At 38.8% G+C, this 14292-nt stretch overlaps 2 protein-coding genes across 2 annotated transcripts; both read right to left on the reverse strand.

The window, feature by feature from the left end:
* Positions 1-105: 105 nt before the first annotated feature.
* Positions 106-5694, reverse strand: ttc4 (tetratricopeptide repeat domain 4). The gene is made up of 10 exons (XM_049586924.1): positions 5424-5694; positions 3560-3677; positions 3292-3453; positions 2999-3076; positions 2510-2634; positions 2331-2417; positions 1937-2178; positions 1682-1766; positions 684-766; positions 106-447 (listed from the first exon to the last, which is right to left on the reverse strand). The coding sequence occupies exons 1-10, from the start codon at positions 5532-5534 to the stop codon at positions 348-350; spliced, it is 1191 nt and encodes a 396-aa protein (XP_049442881.1). The 5' UTR covers positions 5535-5694; the 3' UTR covers positions 106-347.
* Positions 5695-6779: 1085 nt separating this feature from the next.
* On the reverse strand, positions 6780-10416 carry pars2 (prolyl-tRNA synthetase 2, mitochondrial). The gene is made up of 4 exons (XM_049587665.1): positions 10159-10416; positions 8459-8795; positions 8038-8283; positions 6780-7949 (listed from the first exon to the last, which is right to left on the reverse strand). The coding sequence occupies exons 2-4, from the start codon at positions 8780-8782 to the stop codon at positions 7068-7070; spliced, it is 1452 nt and encodes a 483-aa protein (XP_049443622.1). The 5' UTR covers positions 8783-8795; positions 10159-10416; the 3' UTR covers positions 6780-7067.
* Between the last annotated feature and the right edge of the window lie 3876 nt (positions 10417-14292).

Here is a 14292-nt window from a genome sequence, read left to right on the forward strand (position 1 = left end):
TTGGTTTCTAGGCGGTGTCGTCTCTTGGTCTACATGTTTTGTCCTGTTTAAGTTTGGTCATTTTGTTTATCACTCATTTGTCAAATTAAACACTTCAATAAAGAGTATTTGCACTGTTTTCAATCTGCAATTTATATTTGTACAGACAGAAACAACAAGAATCCATATGCATTACTTTCAGAGATCTCATTTGTTTTATATTCATTTATACTGATACAAATGTGTCCTGCTCTTGGCCACGGGAGTCTTTCATATTCTTCATTGTCTCTTTCTCAGGGGCTAAGTCTCTGGGGTTGAAAAGAGAATTTAGCGTATTTAAAGTCCCAAGATTTTTACGGCCGATGTTTTCACAATCCTCGTATTTTCCTTCCTGTTAAAAACTGCTTCCAGAAAGGCGATCCCTTTACAAGAACAATGAAGCTGGGAGTGCCTGCCTTGACAAAACACCTGACAAAAGAACAGAGAAGACAGTGAGTCAGTAAATGAGTGTGAAGGAGGTTAATGACAGGGAGTGTCAAGGAAGTTTGTACAGGGAAATACCCAAAATTGAAAAGTAAAGAAAGTAAAAGTGAAGAAGAAAGTAAAGAACAGTTTCCTGCTCATCAATATGCAGAATTCTTTGTGGTATAAATCAGACTAAAATCACACTTAATGAAAAACAGACTTCATATTAATGGCCGTACCTTTTATGCTGCAACACCTTTAAAAGTGGCGTCTCTGGGTTAACTTGGTAGAGTGTCTCCTTCTCCTCATCTTCAAAGTAAAGCTAGAAAGTGAAAAGGGGTCATATGAGGTTAATTGAGATTAAAGTAAATTATGTCATTTTATTTATTGGTATGTGGCTGTTTTTGGTAATGAAATATGACACTTGTGTGACTGAACAAAGTAATTACACATCACACTCAGTTCATCACAATGTGGCGACAATGCAGCGCTGCTATAGTTGGTAGGAAAAAGATTATTTCACAAGTTTAAGGACGCAGAACAAAACAACACAAATAACACATTATGTCGACTTATTGAGGATGGCGATGTGAATTATTCCTGATTCCTTTGGGGAAAAGTCACAAGACAAAATACACAAAATTATAATCTTAGTGCCTTTTGTTTAACCTGCTGCATCAGTCACGAGTGTAGGGCTGACACCTTCCGGTTGGTTGATGGACATGTTGTTGTGCAGCTTAATTCTCATTGGTCAGCCAGTTGCAGTGTTACTTTCATGTGTCAACCAAAGCGTTTTTACCAAGCTGAAAACATCAGGTGCTATTCTTCAAAACGCCCAGCTGGGAGGGCCATAGCGCTACGGAGGAGCAGCTTTTTTTCCCCCGGCTAAATCGCGTCAGGTGTATCTGGTTACAGAAGCTCAGTGAGAGTAAAAACGCAGAGTACTTTCTCTGGATGAAGGGAAGGCTGAGGCACGTAGGGGGAGAGGATGGACCCGCCGGACTATGTGGGTTCATGATATGTCGTGGGTGAGGAAACATGCAGCAGTTGTACATGTAAGATGTGAAAGCCTGTGTGGTGGGCTCTTTGTCTTGACTCTCCTCCGCTGTGACTGGATGGTAGGGTAAAAAGTTACACTTACCACCACAGTGTTTTACCCAAAGACGAACATTTTTCTACCTCTCATCGACTACAGCCCTACATGAGAGACCAATAACTTTTAGGGAAACACACAAACCTGCAAATTCTGTGGATGGTATTTTCTGTCCACGTCCCAAGGTGGAAGTTCTTCTCCGAACATGACCGCCAGGTGGTCTATGAAACTGAGACAAATCAAAAGATACAGACACAGTATTATAACTGCATTTTTGATTAAAAACAATTAAAACTCCTAAATTATTTAACTTAATTTAAATGAAATGGAGAGAGGTTGGTGTATGGGGTATCCCACAGAAACACAACAGACCAAGATAAGTTCAGGGCCACAGTTTACCAGTTGTTCTCGCAGAACGCGGAGATGAAGTCAGTCTGCTGGTGTTCAGGATAGAGGAAGAGCACAGGCCAGTGCAGAGAGCCCTGCTCGTCCAGGAAGACCTGAGCCCCCGTGGCCTCCTGGGAGCTGAGGCCGTCCAGGTTCAGCTGTGACATCGCTGCTGAAGAGTCCTCATCCTCATCCTCACTGTCTGAACCACGCTGACGAGGCTTCGCAGACTGGAGGAGCTTGATGCCTCGATCCTGCGGAAAACACACAAAAATATATCAGATAATCATTAAAAAACAGTCTTACTGGAGATATTATTCGTGTCAGATTTGACTGATTGTTTCGGGTATAGAATAATAATTTTCCAACACAAGTGCTTGCCATACAAAACAAATAGCATGCTTACCTTTATCGCAGCCAAAAGAGCTTCTTTCTCACCATGCAGCTTTTTTTCTTTGAGCTTGGCCTTCCTGGCGTCTCTGTCTGCTGCTCTCTGAGGTGCGACAAATAAACAGGCTTTATGCTTAACCAAAACTAAAAAAACCTCCACCCTCAAAAATCAACTGAACTCAGAACAGATTGTACCTTGTGTTTATCTGCAGCTCCTCTCAGCTCCATCAGCTTCTTGTCAGTGGGATGAGCCTTGAGCCCCTCGTCACACCACTGGATCGCCTCTGCAAAGTTACGCAGCTCTATACAACTCTGAGCACCTGCAGAAACACACACAACATACACGTTTGTTTCTGTCATTATTTTAAGCAGGGTAATTTTTTTTTTTTTTTTGCTTTTGCTTTCATAAGCTCAGGTCAGACCAAAGATTTGCGACGAGATGAAACCATTTTAAAATGTTGCATTGAAAAGTTGCAGCAGTGTGAACTGGCCGGTCTGAGCCCGACTCAAGCTGGCTGATGATGTCACCTGCAACTCAGCTGGTCATATTCGCCAGCGTCAACTTGTCTCATCATGAACCTTCAGCCTGAACGGTGCTTTATGATTATTATTCACTATTATACAACTGAAATATAAGAATTTTTCACTACATTCATTTTGATATCCTACGCTTATGTCACATACCCCTGATCAAGGCTTTAAGGTGGTCCGGTTTGATTTTCTTTGCAGCCGTAGCATCATTCAACGCAGAGCGCATGTTACCTGTGTCGATATAAACCAGAAACATTAGTATAAATTTTAAGCAAGAAACCCATGCAGATGTTTTTACATGGAAAAATATTCTCTAATAGTCCTGTAATTCACCTACCTGACAATAAAGAACTTGAACTTAATCTTTGTAAACCACCTTCTTATTCATAAGCATACAATCATATTCCTTCACGCATCTGTAGGGTGTGTAAATAAGAGATCTTTACCCAGGTGGAAGTGTGCTGCCGCCCGGTTGGTGAGGAGGACAGTGTTGAGGTCCTGGTCTCCACATTTCTTCTGCAAACCCGCTGTGTAGCAAACTACGGCCTTCTTGTAGTCCTTCTCTTTGAAAAACACATTTCCCTCATCTTTAAGGCTCTTTGCCTGCTCTGGGGAGGAATGAACCGAATCATTAAAAGATTCTCAAGTCTTCAAAGGCCGTTCTCAAACAGGTGTTTCAAAAGCTTGAGGGACTTAAAGCCGTGGTCGACGTACCTTCTGGGGGTCTATCTTCATCGTGGATGATGGCCTGCAGACAAGCCAGCTCAGGGTGTTTCTTTGGATCAATCTCTTCAGGGGCTTTTTTCATGAACATTGGTATGTTATCAAACTCCTGCATGAGACAAAAACAGAGGGATCACTGCAGATGGAGAGAAAGTTTACCTCTATGAAGCCGTGGTGAAGGAAGTGCTCAAATCTTTTACTTAAATAAAAGCAGAATGCAATTATCTGCGAATTGTTCTTGACTTATATTCAATTAAGTCCAGTAGAAAGACAAGATATTGGGTGCTTAAACTGACATACTTAATTGTTTTTAGTGCATATAAGCATTTGATACCTGAAACATGTTCCTTAAAAGTTGGGACAGGTGCAACAAAAGACTGGGGAAGTTGTGAAATGTAAAAAAAAAAAACCAAACACCTGTTGGGAACGTTTCACAGGTAAACAGGTTAATTAGTAGCAGATTAAAGTAGCATGACTGGATATGAAAGGGACATCCTCAGAAGGCTCAGTTGTTCCCAAGCAAGGATGATGACTATGTGAAACACTGCTCATTATCAAAAGATTCAGAGAATTTCTGCACTGAATGACCGTGACCTTTGACCTCTCAGGCTGCACTGCATTAAAAACTGACTTGATTGCATAAAGGATAGTACTACATGGGCTGGGGAACACCTTGGAAAACTACCGTTGCTAAACACATCATTGCTGCATCTACAAATCCAAGTTAAGACTCTACCGTGCAAAGCAAAAGTCCTAAATCAACAACATCCAGAAACACTGCAGACTTCTCAGCAGTCTGACAAGTCCACATTTCAGATTGTTTTTGGAAATCATGGTGGTCGTGTCATCCGGGCTAAAGAGGTAAAGGACCATCCAGATTGTCTTTTACCTCTTTTTTGTAACCTGCGCAAAGTTCAAAGCCAGCATCTGTGATGGTATAAGGGTGTGTTAGCGCCCATGGCATCTTGGGTAACTTCCACATCTGTGAAGGCACCGTGAATGCCAAAAGATACACACAGGTTTTGAAGCAACATATGCTGCCATCCAGATGACGTCTTTTTCAGGTACATCCCTGCTTATTCAGGCAACACAATGCCAAGCCACACTCTGCAGGTGTTACAACAGCGTGGCTTCATCGTAAAAGAGTGCATGTGCAAAATACAACAACGGAGAGTCTGAACTGTTGGAAGAGTCTTCTATCAAGCAGGAATGGGAAAGAATTTCACTTTCAAAACTTCAACTATTAGTGTCCTGGGCTATCAAGAGTGTAAAGGTAAAAGTAAAGGTGATGTAATACAGTGGTAAACATGCCCCTGTCCCAGTTTATTAGAATGTGTTGTAGGCATCAAATTCAGAATGAGTGTATATTAACTGAAGACAACAAAGTTGATCACTTTGAATATTAAATATCTTGTCTTTGTACTGTATTCAACTGAATATAGGCCGATTTGCAAATCATAGCATTCTGTTTTTATTTACATTTTACACCGTTTCCAGACCTTTATTGGACTTGGTGTTGTATTAATCTGAATGTGAAATGTATAATGTTAACGGTATCAAATAAATGTACTGAAATTAAAAGTACAATATTTGTGTCTTAAGTTAAGCAGAGTAGAAGTATAGAGTGACGTCGGCAGAAATTCAGATGGAAATCAAATGACAGTACTTAAGTTAAGTATAAGTACCTCAAATGTGCACATAAGTAACTGTTACAGTACTGAAGTAAATGTACTTGGTTGCTTTCCACCACTGCTATGAAGTTAGCAGTTAGCTTGCTAGCTAACATACTCATACTCATTGACGTATCTTTCTTTTCTAATGATGATAACCGCTAGTTTCTACATGCTGGCGTTACCTCCTCCCAGTTTTTCTCACTGAAGGCGTTTTTATATCTCTCAGTCTTGAATTTGTCCATGAACTCGTCCATGCCATCGTCACTGTCGTGTTGAGCCTGCGGGGCCGCCATCTTTGGATCCAGATGTGTTTATGAAGCGCTGTTATGCTGTTTATGAATCTTATATACAGTGTGACATGAGGGCACGTTAGTTGTAATAACGCTATCGCTTCTTCAAGTCACCCAGCTCCTTGTTTACACATGTGCACGGGCGGTGCTACGTGAATAACGATCCGTGCGGAAACCCAGTACCGATACCTTTGTTCCGCTGCCGCCGACCTACAAATAAATGATAAATATAATAAATTGTCATCAATCTGCCAGAGATGAAACATGATTAATTACATTTACTTAGGTTTACTTTAAGTGAGACTGAAAGGTAATTGGACTTCACTTGAGGATTTTAGTTTTATGCTTCTTTATTGTTCAAATATAATAAATATGCAAATAAAAGGCATTTTTTCCACCACACAAAACAGCTAAATTGACTAGTAACTCTGCAGGTTATTTTTTTAATGCAATATTTTTCATACAAAACTAACGATTGTATTAAATACCATATATTGTTACAAACTTAACGACACAACAGAAAATAAACTATAACTTAAACCAGTGACAATAACTTCCTGCTTTTTAATTGATAAAGGATGTCTCTTAAATTATTAAATCTCCGTAACGAGACAATTTTGCTTTTATGGTTCTATTTTTTTACATGCAAAAATTTGAATGCAGGACTTTTACTGCAGTATTTTAATATGAGGATATTGGCATTTCGCTTGAGATTTAAATGCTTCTTCCACCACTGTAAATGATAATGTGACGAGGAAGTGGTAGAAAGTAAATCAATACATTTAAACATAATTATACTTTATTTTTATGGTATGATACTTAACACAAGTACTTTTTAGCCTACTTGATTTACTTGACAGTTATTCATGTTTTTTTGTTTGTTTTTTTTGAAGACAATATGATGCAAAATGTAAAACAGTTGAAAGTGACTTTTAACAGCAACAATATGATTCATCAGAATAAATAAATTACACATAACGACTCTTTTCAGTGTGGCTAACTTGCATATTTAACTTTTTGACCCACTACTTTTGTGAAGTATTCACAGTGCTTACAAACTGTGGTAATACTACTTTTGCTTAAAAATCTGAATAACTCCTTTCAGTGGAAATGGTTGTTATGTATTTTTTGCTTTTCCCTAACTTGAAAGGACATGGTTGTATTTACAGTATTTACCAAATGCCAGCATTGACTAAGAGGTCAGTTATATGTTACTAATGCATATTATAACATGACAAAAAATGGTCATTTTTTCTGTTCACCTCTCATTTTTATTTGTACTGGAACATGAAAAGCCACAACAATTAATTGTGTATCACATCATGGTAACCAAATGCTATTTAATATCCTGAGGTCCATTATCAAGCAAATTCAAGTAAATTATAGTCTTTATAACTTTGCAAAACAAAAACAGATCTTGCAGTCCTTTTAGACAAAACAAAACACACAAGACTTTTGTGTTCTCTTCCCACCACCTCTTTGGTTAAATCATGCACACAAATATAAAAACTTTATTTCCACATTGAGAGTCGTTTTTCATACAGTTTCCACTCTTCCCAGAAGATCCAACAGTCCATCTTTACTGAGAAAAATTGTCTCACCTGTCTGCTGACAGATCACCTCAAACCTGGGTGTTTCCTCCAGAGCTCCCTGTCCTACTACAATGACATATGGGTAGCCCAGTCTGCCTGCATCCTTAAGCCTCTTCCCAATGGTCATCTGCATACGGTCATCAAGAACAACCTCACCTCTTAAACGTGGCAGAGTGTCTCCCAAAGTGTGAACCAGCTCCTCAGATAAGACTGCTGCCTCATCCACCTTACTGCCCTTCTTTGGGGGTAAAACACACACCTGGTAAGGGGCGACAAGGCCTGGCCAACGGATCCCCTCTTCTGTTGACAACACCTCGATGGCTGCGGCAAGAATACGGGTAACCCCAAGACCATAGCAACCCATCTCTGATATACTAGGCTTATTCTGGGCATTGCTGAAGGTGGCATTGAATATGTGAGAGTATTTTTTACCCAGGTAAAAGGTGTGGCCGACCTCTATACCCTTTGACTCTACCAGTGTGCCAGTTTTACACTGTGGGCAGTCAGTTCTGTCTGATGATATGGTCTCTACGTTAGCAGAGAAGGAGCAGTTCCCACAAACCAGTAGCCGGTCCTCACCGATGTCGGCTGGCAGCTGAAACTCGTGGGAGAGTTTACCGCCGATATTTCCTGTGTCTGCCTGCACCTGAACACATTGCAGACCCAGCCGGGCAAAGAGCCTGGTGTACGCCTGGCACACAGATTCATAGGTCTCGTAAGCTGCTTCTTCACTCACATCAAATGAGTACATGTCCTTCATGTAAAACTCCCTCCCTCGAAGCAGTCCAAACTTTGGCTTTGGTTCATCTCTGAATTTGCGGGTGATCTGTTTAAAAAAACATAAATAAATCGTGATGTAAAAAAATGCAGCTTATTACAACAAATACACTGCAGGCAACAGGATTAAAGGCTACCTGATAGAGAAGCAGAGGGAGTTGTCTGTAGGAGAGTGTCGCCTGGTGAGCGACTAGAGTCGTCACTGCCTCCTCGTGTGTTGGACCCAAGCAGTAGTCGGCTCCGTGGCGATCTTTCAGGCGGAACAGCTCCTTTCCCATCAGGTCCCAGCGCTCACTGGTCTTCCAAAGATCAGCTGAGCACAAACTGGGCATGTCCAGCTTCTGCCCGCCAATCCCCTGCATCTCTTGGTCAATCACTCTCACCTGTTGATTTAAAACAGTAGTTATTACATGTTTCAGACCAAAATGAGAACATTTACAGTCAGCCTTGTCTATTGGAGGGGACAGAGTTCTCTTTATTTTTCTCAAAACATTTGTTTGTGGACATAACACAACTAGATTTACCATTTATAATTTCTTTAACAAAAACTAGTCTCACCAGCTTCTCCATGGAGCGGACGGTGGCAGGAAGGTAGTAGTAACAACCAGGATTTGACGGATGGATGAGCCCGGCCTTCTGCATGAGCCTTTGGCTCTTACAAGTCATCTCTCCTTGCAGCCGGTTGTCCTGTCCCATATCACGCAGGTTTGAGGGCTGGTAGAGGCGGGACACCAAGAGTGTGGGCTTTATACGTTTGGAGCTGGTGGAGGCAGGGACATTAGCATGCTCAGCACATCCTGAATGGTTCCTGCGGGGAAGTATTGAGGTTCTGTGGAGCCGCTGGAAGACTCTCGGCCAAATCTGATTCATTATGGGCTCCATGGTAAATCCAGACCTACAAGAGGGGACAAATTGGATGGCGATGGAACTATTAGCTAATCAACAGTGAATATATTATCAAGATTTTAATTACTGATTAATCATTTTAATCATATTTACAGTTTTGGTAAGACAAAACAAGACATTTTGAGGCCATCATCTTGGGCTTAGAGAAACTGTAATGAGCATTTTCTCAGTTTTCTGATGAAAAAAAATTTCAACAGATTAGTAAATAATGAAAATAATAACAAAATGATATTTGCTCATATCACAAAGTCTGTCATGATACAATTTCAATTCAGGGGCCTGTGATCGAAATGAGACAATATATAAAATATCCTTAATGTCTTTTTCTTAGCTGCTGCCTAAAGGCTTTCTTAAAGATGGCAATATAAGTATAACTATGTTTATTTAAGTACTTTCCTTAAATACAATTCTGAGGCACAACCACTTTACTTTTTTCTATTTTGCGTTCAACTTTCTGTATTATGTTAAAACCCCTTGAGATGTGCCATCTTCCCAAAATTGATCACAATCACAACAAAACAACAGAGGAATTACAGAATAAGTAAGTAATCATAAAATGACAGAAATGCAAATACAAGTGCGTCAACAGACAGGCAGCAGACAAAGAAACTAACTCACAAACGAAAACAAAAAAGACAAACCACAAACACAGATTCATAAAGAACTGCAGACACATACAGTGCAGTATGAGTGGATCGTCAGTTACAGTCAGGTGTAGACATAATATATGAACATTAGATAAAGACAGCTTCATTGATAACAAGAGTAGTCCATCCCAAAGTAAGATGACAATGCATGCTTACAAGTACCAAGTTTTTAAATGGACATGGACTATAGAAAATACACCTAGTATTGACATGTGAATATTATTCTACTTCATGATTTCAGAGGGACATATCTACTTTATACACTATAGACAACACAATGTGTACTTTAACCTTTTATACAACCTGCTAATAATACTAATGCACTTTTATATAGGCAGTTATAACTTAACTTATAACATATTTTTAAACTGGAGAACTACAGCTGAGTAAAAGGATCTGAGTGCTTCTTCCATCACTGACACAAATACACATGATCTATTGGTGAAGTTAAAGTCGTCACAACTCAGAATTTCCTTTATATGTATCTATTTAATCTTTGGAATAAGCTGCAGCTGTATTACACGAATGCAGAGGTTTGGTTGAAAGTATAGATGCTACAGATAGAAGGTGTCCACAGCAGCGACAGTCCACAGAGACATGTTAACCAAACCCTGATAGTTTAGCACTTAAGCTAGCTGAGGTTAGCTTCCTTCATTAGCACACAACGATGTATCTACGTACCCAGAACAAGCAAACAAGACTCACTTTGAGAGCGGCAACTACTGTCTGCCTGTTCCGAGTAGATTATCTGAAGATACGTATAAAGACTTTCATTTCTAGGAGGTTGACAGACTGCACAACATTGAAGGTCCCCGCACCATGCTGTCTTCCTCAGCGACAGGACCAGAGGCTCGTCGCGTCAATGTCACACCGCCACCTGCAGGTGTGGAGGAGTAGCGACGCAGAGCCAGAGGCAGGTAGTGGGATGGCGAGGAAAGACAGGAAAAACTCAAAAATATGTGACACTGTGGTGGGCAGTAATTTAATGAATATATGAATTAAAAATAGGAAAAAATTGTATAAACACGATTATAGTTTTTTAAAACACATTATTAAACTATGGGTCATGTTAACCCAGGAGTTTGTACAATCAGTTCATAGAAGTTGATTGATTGTATAACCCATCTTAGCTTGGTTATTGCTGGGCCAAATATGGACTTACACAGCACAGGGTTGCTTTGACCCAGCATGTTAGGTTGTACAATAAATTCTATATTCTGTGCTAGGTTGCAGAAACAACCTAAACTGGGTTAAATTCATCCCAGCATTTTTCATAGGGTACATGATTGAACTAACACCTGTGATAATAAAGTACCAACAGTGGTAGATATACCTTAAAGCCATAGTAAAAGTGCAGATATCTAGTAGGATATTACTTTAGTAAAGTCTTAAAGTATCTGATATTAGCTGTATTAACTGTATGTCATGTCAGTAAATCATGATATTAAATGTACTTAAGTATTGAAAACAAAAGTCAATTCTGTTAATAAAAAAGCGAGTGTTCAGAATTTTAAGAATTCAGTTTATTCTTTTTTAACATGTACACTACCTTAAAAAAAGGAGCCTACATTACACTTAAAGAAAAACAAAACCTCATAGGATTTAAAGAACAAATTTTTCCAAGAGAGACCGAGCATTAGGCATCAGCTTAGGGAAATGTCTTATGTGTTTTCCTTTGGGAAAAAAAAAAAAAATACATACACAATCAAAGATGAACAAGAATGATTTCAATGTATCTGGGGCCCATTTGTCAGATATAAGCCTATCTTAGGGGCAAGGGTTTATCTTGTATGCAGGGGAAGCATAATTATAGCCTCTGCAAAAAAATTAAATTTGATGTATACAAAGTAAATGTAATATACATTATGCAATGAACAACTTGTTATGGTGTCTGTCATATAGAACCCCCAATGTAAATTAAATTATTCTTAGTCTTTTCCTTTTAATTTAACATCATTATTATTATTTTTATTTCTTCTTGTCGTTTGTGTGCCTATTTATTTATTTCTGTATATAGTCTACGTGTGTGTGTGCGCACGTGCTATATTTTTTTCAATTATCTAATACAGCTTGTCACCATGTATGTAGTTATTTTAAAGACATTGCAGGACTTTGTAAACATTCATACATTTTGTATTTTATATGTTCTTTTCTTTTTGAATAATGTTGAAAACATAATGTTGAAAACTTAATACATAGATTGCTGAAAAAGAAGATGCTTAGGGTAAATGTATTGGAGTAAAAGTAGGACATGAAGTGGAGTGAAAATTAAAGATGACAGAAATATAAAACTCAAATAATGTACAAATACTTCCAAAAAAAAAAAAATAATTCTCAAGCACTGTAGTGAACTGTTATTACTTCATGACATTACACCATTGAGTACCAAAAATACATTTTATTAAAAAAAAAAGAAAAAAAGCAGTTGTATTGGATGGCATAAGACTGAAAAATAAAGTGAGTCAGCTCCACATAAAATGATTGTTTCCTGTTGATCCAAATGTTGATGACGTCACTGAGATGATGACTCTCTGGCTGGACCTTCTGGCAGTGGGCTTCAGGACTGTGGTGAGTTTGACAACAGACCTGGCGTGACGATAACATCTTTATTATTTGCCACAAGGACAAACATTATCTTGGAAGAGGACAGTGACGGACAAATGAGCCCAATCAGCTCAAGACATCTGTGTGGGAGAGTGTAATGAAGCAAAGCTGCTAAGGATGGGCTAAGATACAGTTGGACATAGACATAACAACATTGTCTCTGATGGAGGTGTATATTAAATGTAACATGGTGCAAAACATACAAAACAAATATGGGTATTTATTGGCTATAAAATTGGAGACAAAGAGGAGGTACATTACATTCTTTTGATAACCTTTGCTTACATTGTTTGGTAGAAAGAGAAGTCCCTATAAAGGTTACTTTTGTTGAAACCAAACACAGCACATGTAGGGTAGGCTATACACTGTTGTGGTGTGAGTTTTTATTGACTTCACTATACTATCACATGTAATCTTTGCCTTTTGTTGACATTATACTGTACATCAGTCCAGTCAGTGCACTTTTGCAGGCTTTATAGCATTTTATGTCAGCAATTTGAAACCATTACTCCCTCAGTCAGTCAATGACACACAGACACATGACCATCAGCCCACACAGCAAACACAATGTTTCTCTGACTTGTCTCCCTTCAGGTGGACACCGTGGGGGGACACCGTTCAGTCTGCAGGTAACGGATTGATTGAAGAGGCATACACACACACACACACACACACACACACAGATGTATTCCCAAGCCAATTAGGTTTGCGCCTGTTTCATCCATTTATCTAGAGCCTCTTGTTGTTGTAAGATTTGGTTCTCAGAGAAACAGACGACTGAATGTCTCCTTGAGATACAAACAATCTCATTAGGACAGATCTTATCAGTAAATGTTGCATTTTCCCATTTGGTTTTGTACAGAATATTTAATATTTTCTGGTACAAAGACTTATTCCAAGGTTTCTGGGAATTTCACTGTAAAATAAATAAATAAATCTGGCAGGTTATATATGATTTCATAGATTATTAAAGGTGCAAGTTTGGTTTCAGAGGTGAGGAAAACACAGTTAAGTCAGTTTTTCAACCAAAACATAAAAAGTGAATGCTACTTCATGTAGATCTATCTAACAAATAATATTTCATGGTGAAATTTGTTATCAGGCATCGTATTAATGATGGCATGTAAAAAATGCTGCAATTATCCTCCTTCAAGTAATCTTAAGGTTCCCTGATAGATTATTTACCATTGTTTACGATAAATAATGTATTTGCATCATTACCACAAAGACCAGTCCTTTACTGTCTTTGACTTATGTTGTAGCATTTTTAGGAGAACATAAACTGTAAATAAAAAACTCTGAGTTAAGTTTTTTCCTCTTATATTTCTCAGGATGAAGCAATAACCTCCACAACAAGATAGACAAGCCCACCCACAGAAATTGCCGGGCCCCTGAGAGGAACTTACTGAGTGGTGGTGGCTTCATAGGCTGACTGCCCGTTTTTGATTTTTTTGTTTTGCTTTATTTTCTAATAGAAAAAAAACAACACATTGCCTAATACAATTTAAAATAGTACATCAGCTGCATATTTCTAAATCTAAGAAAAATAAATGTTTCCCTCTGTTTATTCTCTATGTGACAAGTGTCTAATGAAGCTACTCTGATACGCTGTTTTATAATGTGTATAAAATTTCCATATAATTTCAGACATTCTTGATTCAAGATCTGAACCTCAAACTACTACTTTTAATATTCCAGAGACATTTACCAACTTCACATCAGCTCAAAGACGACTTACCAACTATTTCCTTATGTCAGCTAAGAAATGCTTGCTGATGTTGTCAAGGGGTAAAAACATCCCTTATGTGAATATGTGGCTTGATGATGTTGTCAGTACTCTTGAGGTGGAGAGGATCAGATATATTAGAAATGAGCAGGTGAACTTATTTGACATCATCTGGCAACCTTTTATTCTATATCTGGAGAAGGTAACAGTGTCATGCTATTTGCAGATACTTGTTATCAATTTAATGTAGGATCCTTTGATTTTGTTTTGGGTATTTATTTTTTTAAAGATTATTTTGATTGGCTTTTTTCCTTTATTGACAGGACAGAAGGTGAAATTGGGAGACAGAGAGAGTGGGGACTGACATGCAGCAAGGGGCCGCGAGCTGGATTTGAGCCTGTGGCCGCTGCAGCAAGGCAGTGGCTCTGTACATGGGGTGCCGGCAGTATACCACTACGCTACCGACCCCCCCGAACATGGTTATTGCTGGCCTTTAAGTAGTCTGAGAG

This window comes from Epinephelus fuscoguttatus, linkage group LG10, assembly GCF_011397635.1.
Source record: "Epinephelus fuscoguttatus linkage group LG10, E.fuscoguttatus.final_Chr_v1".
NCBI classification, from domain to species: Eukaryota; Metazoa; Chordata; class Actinopteri; order Perciformes; family Serranidae; genus Epinephelus; species Epinephelus fuscoguttatus.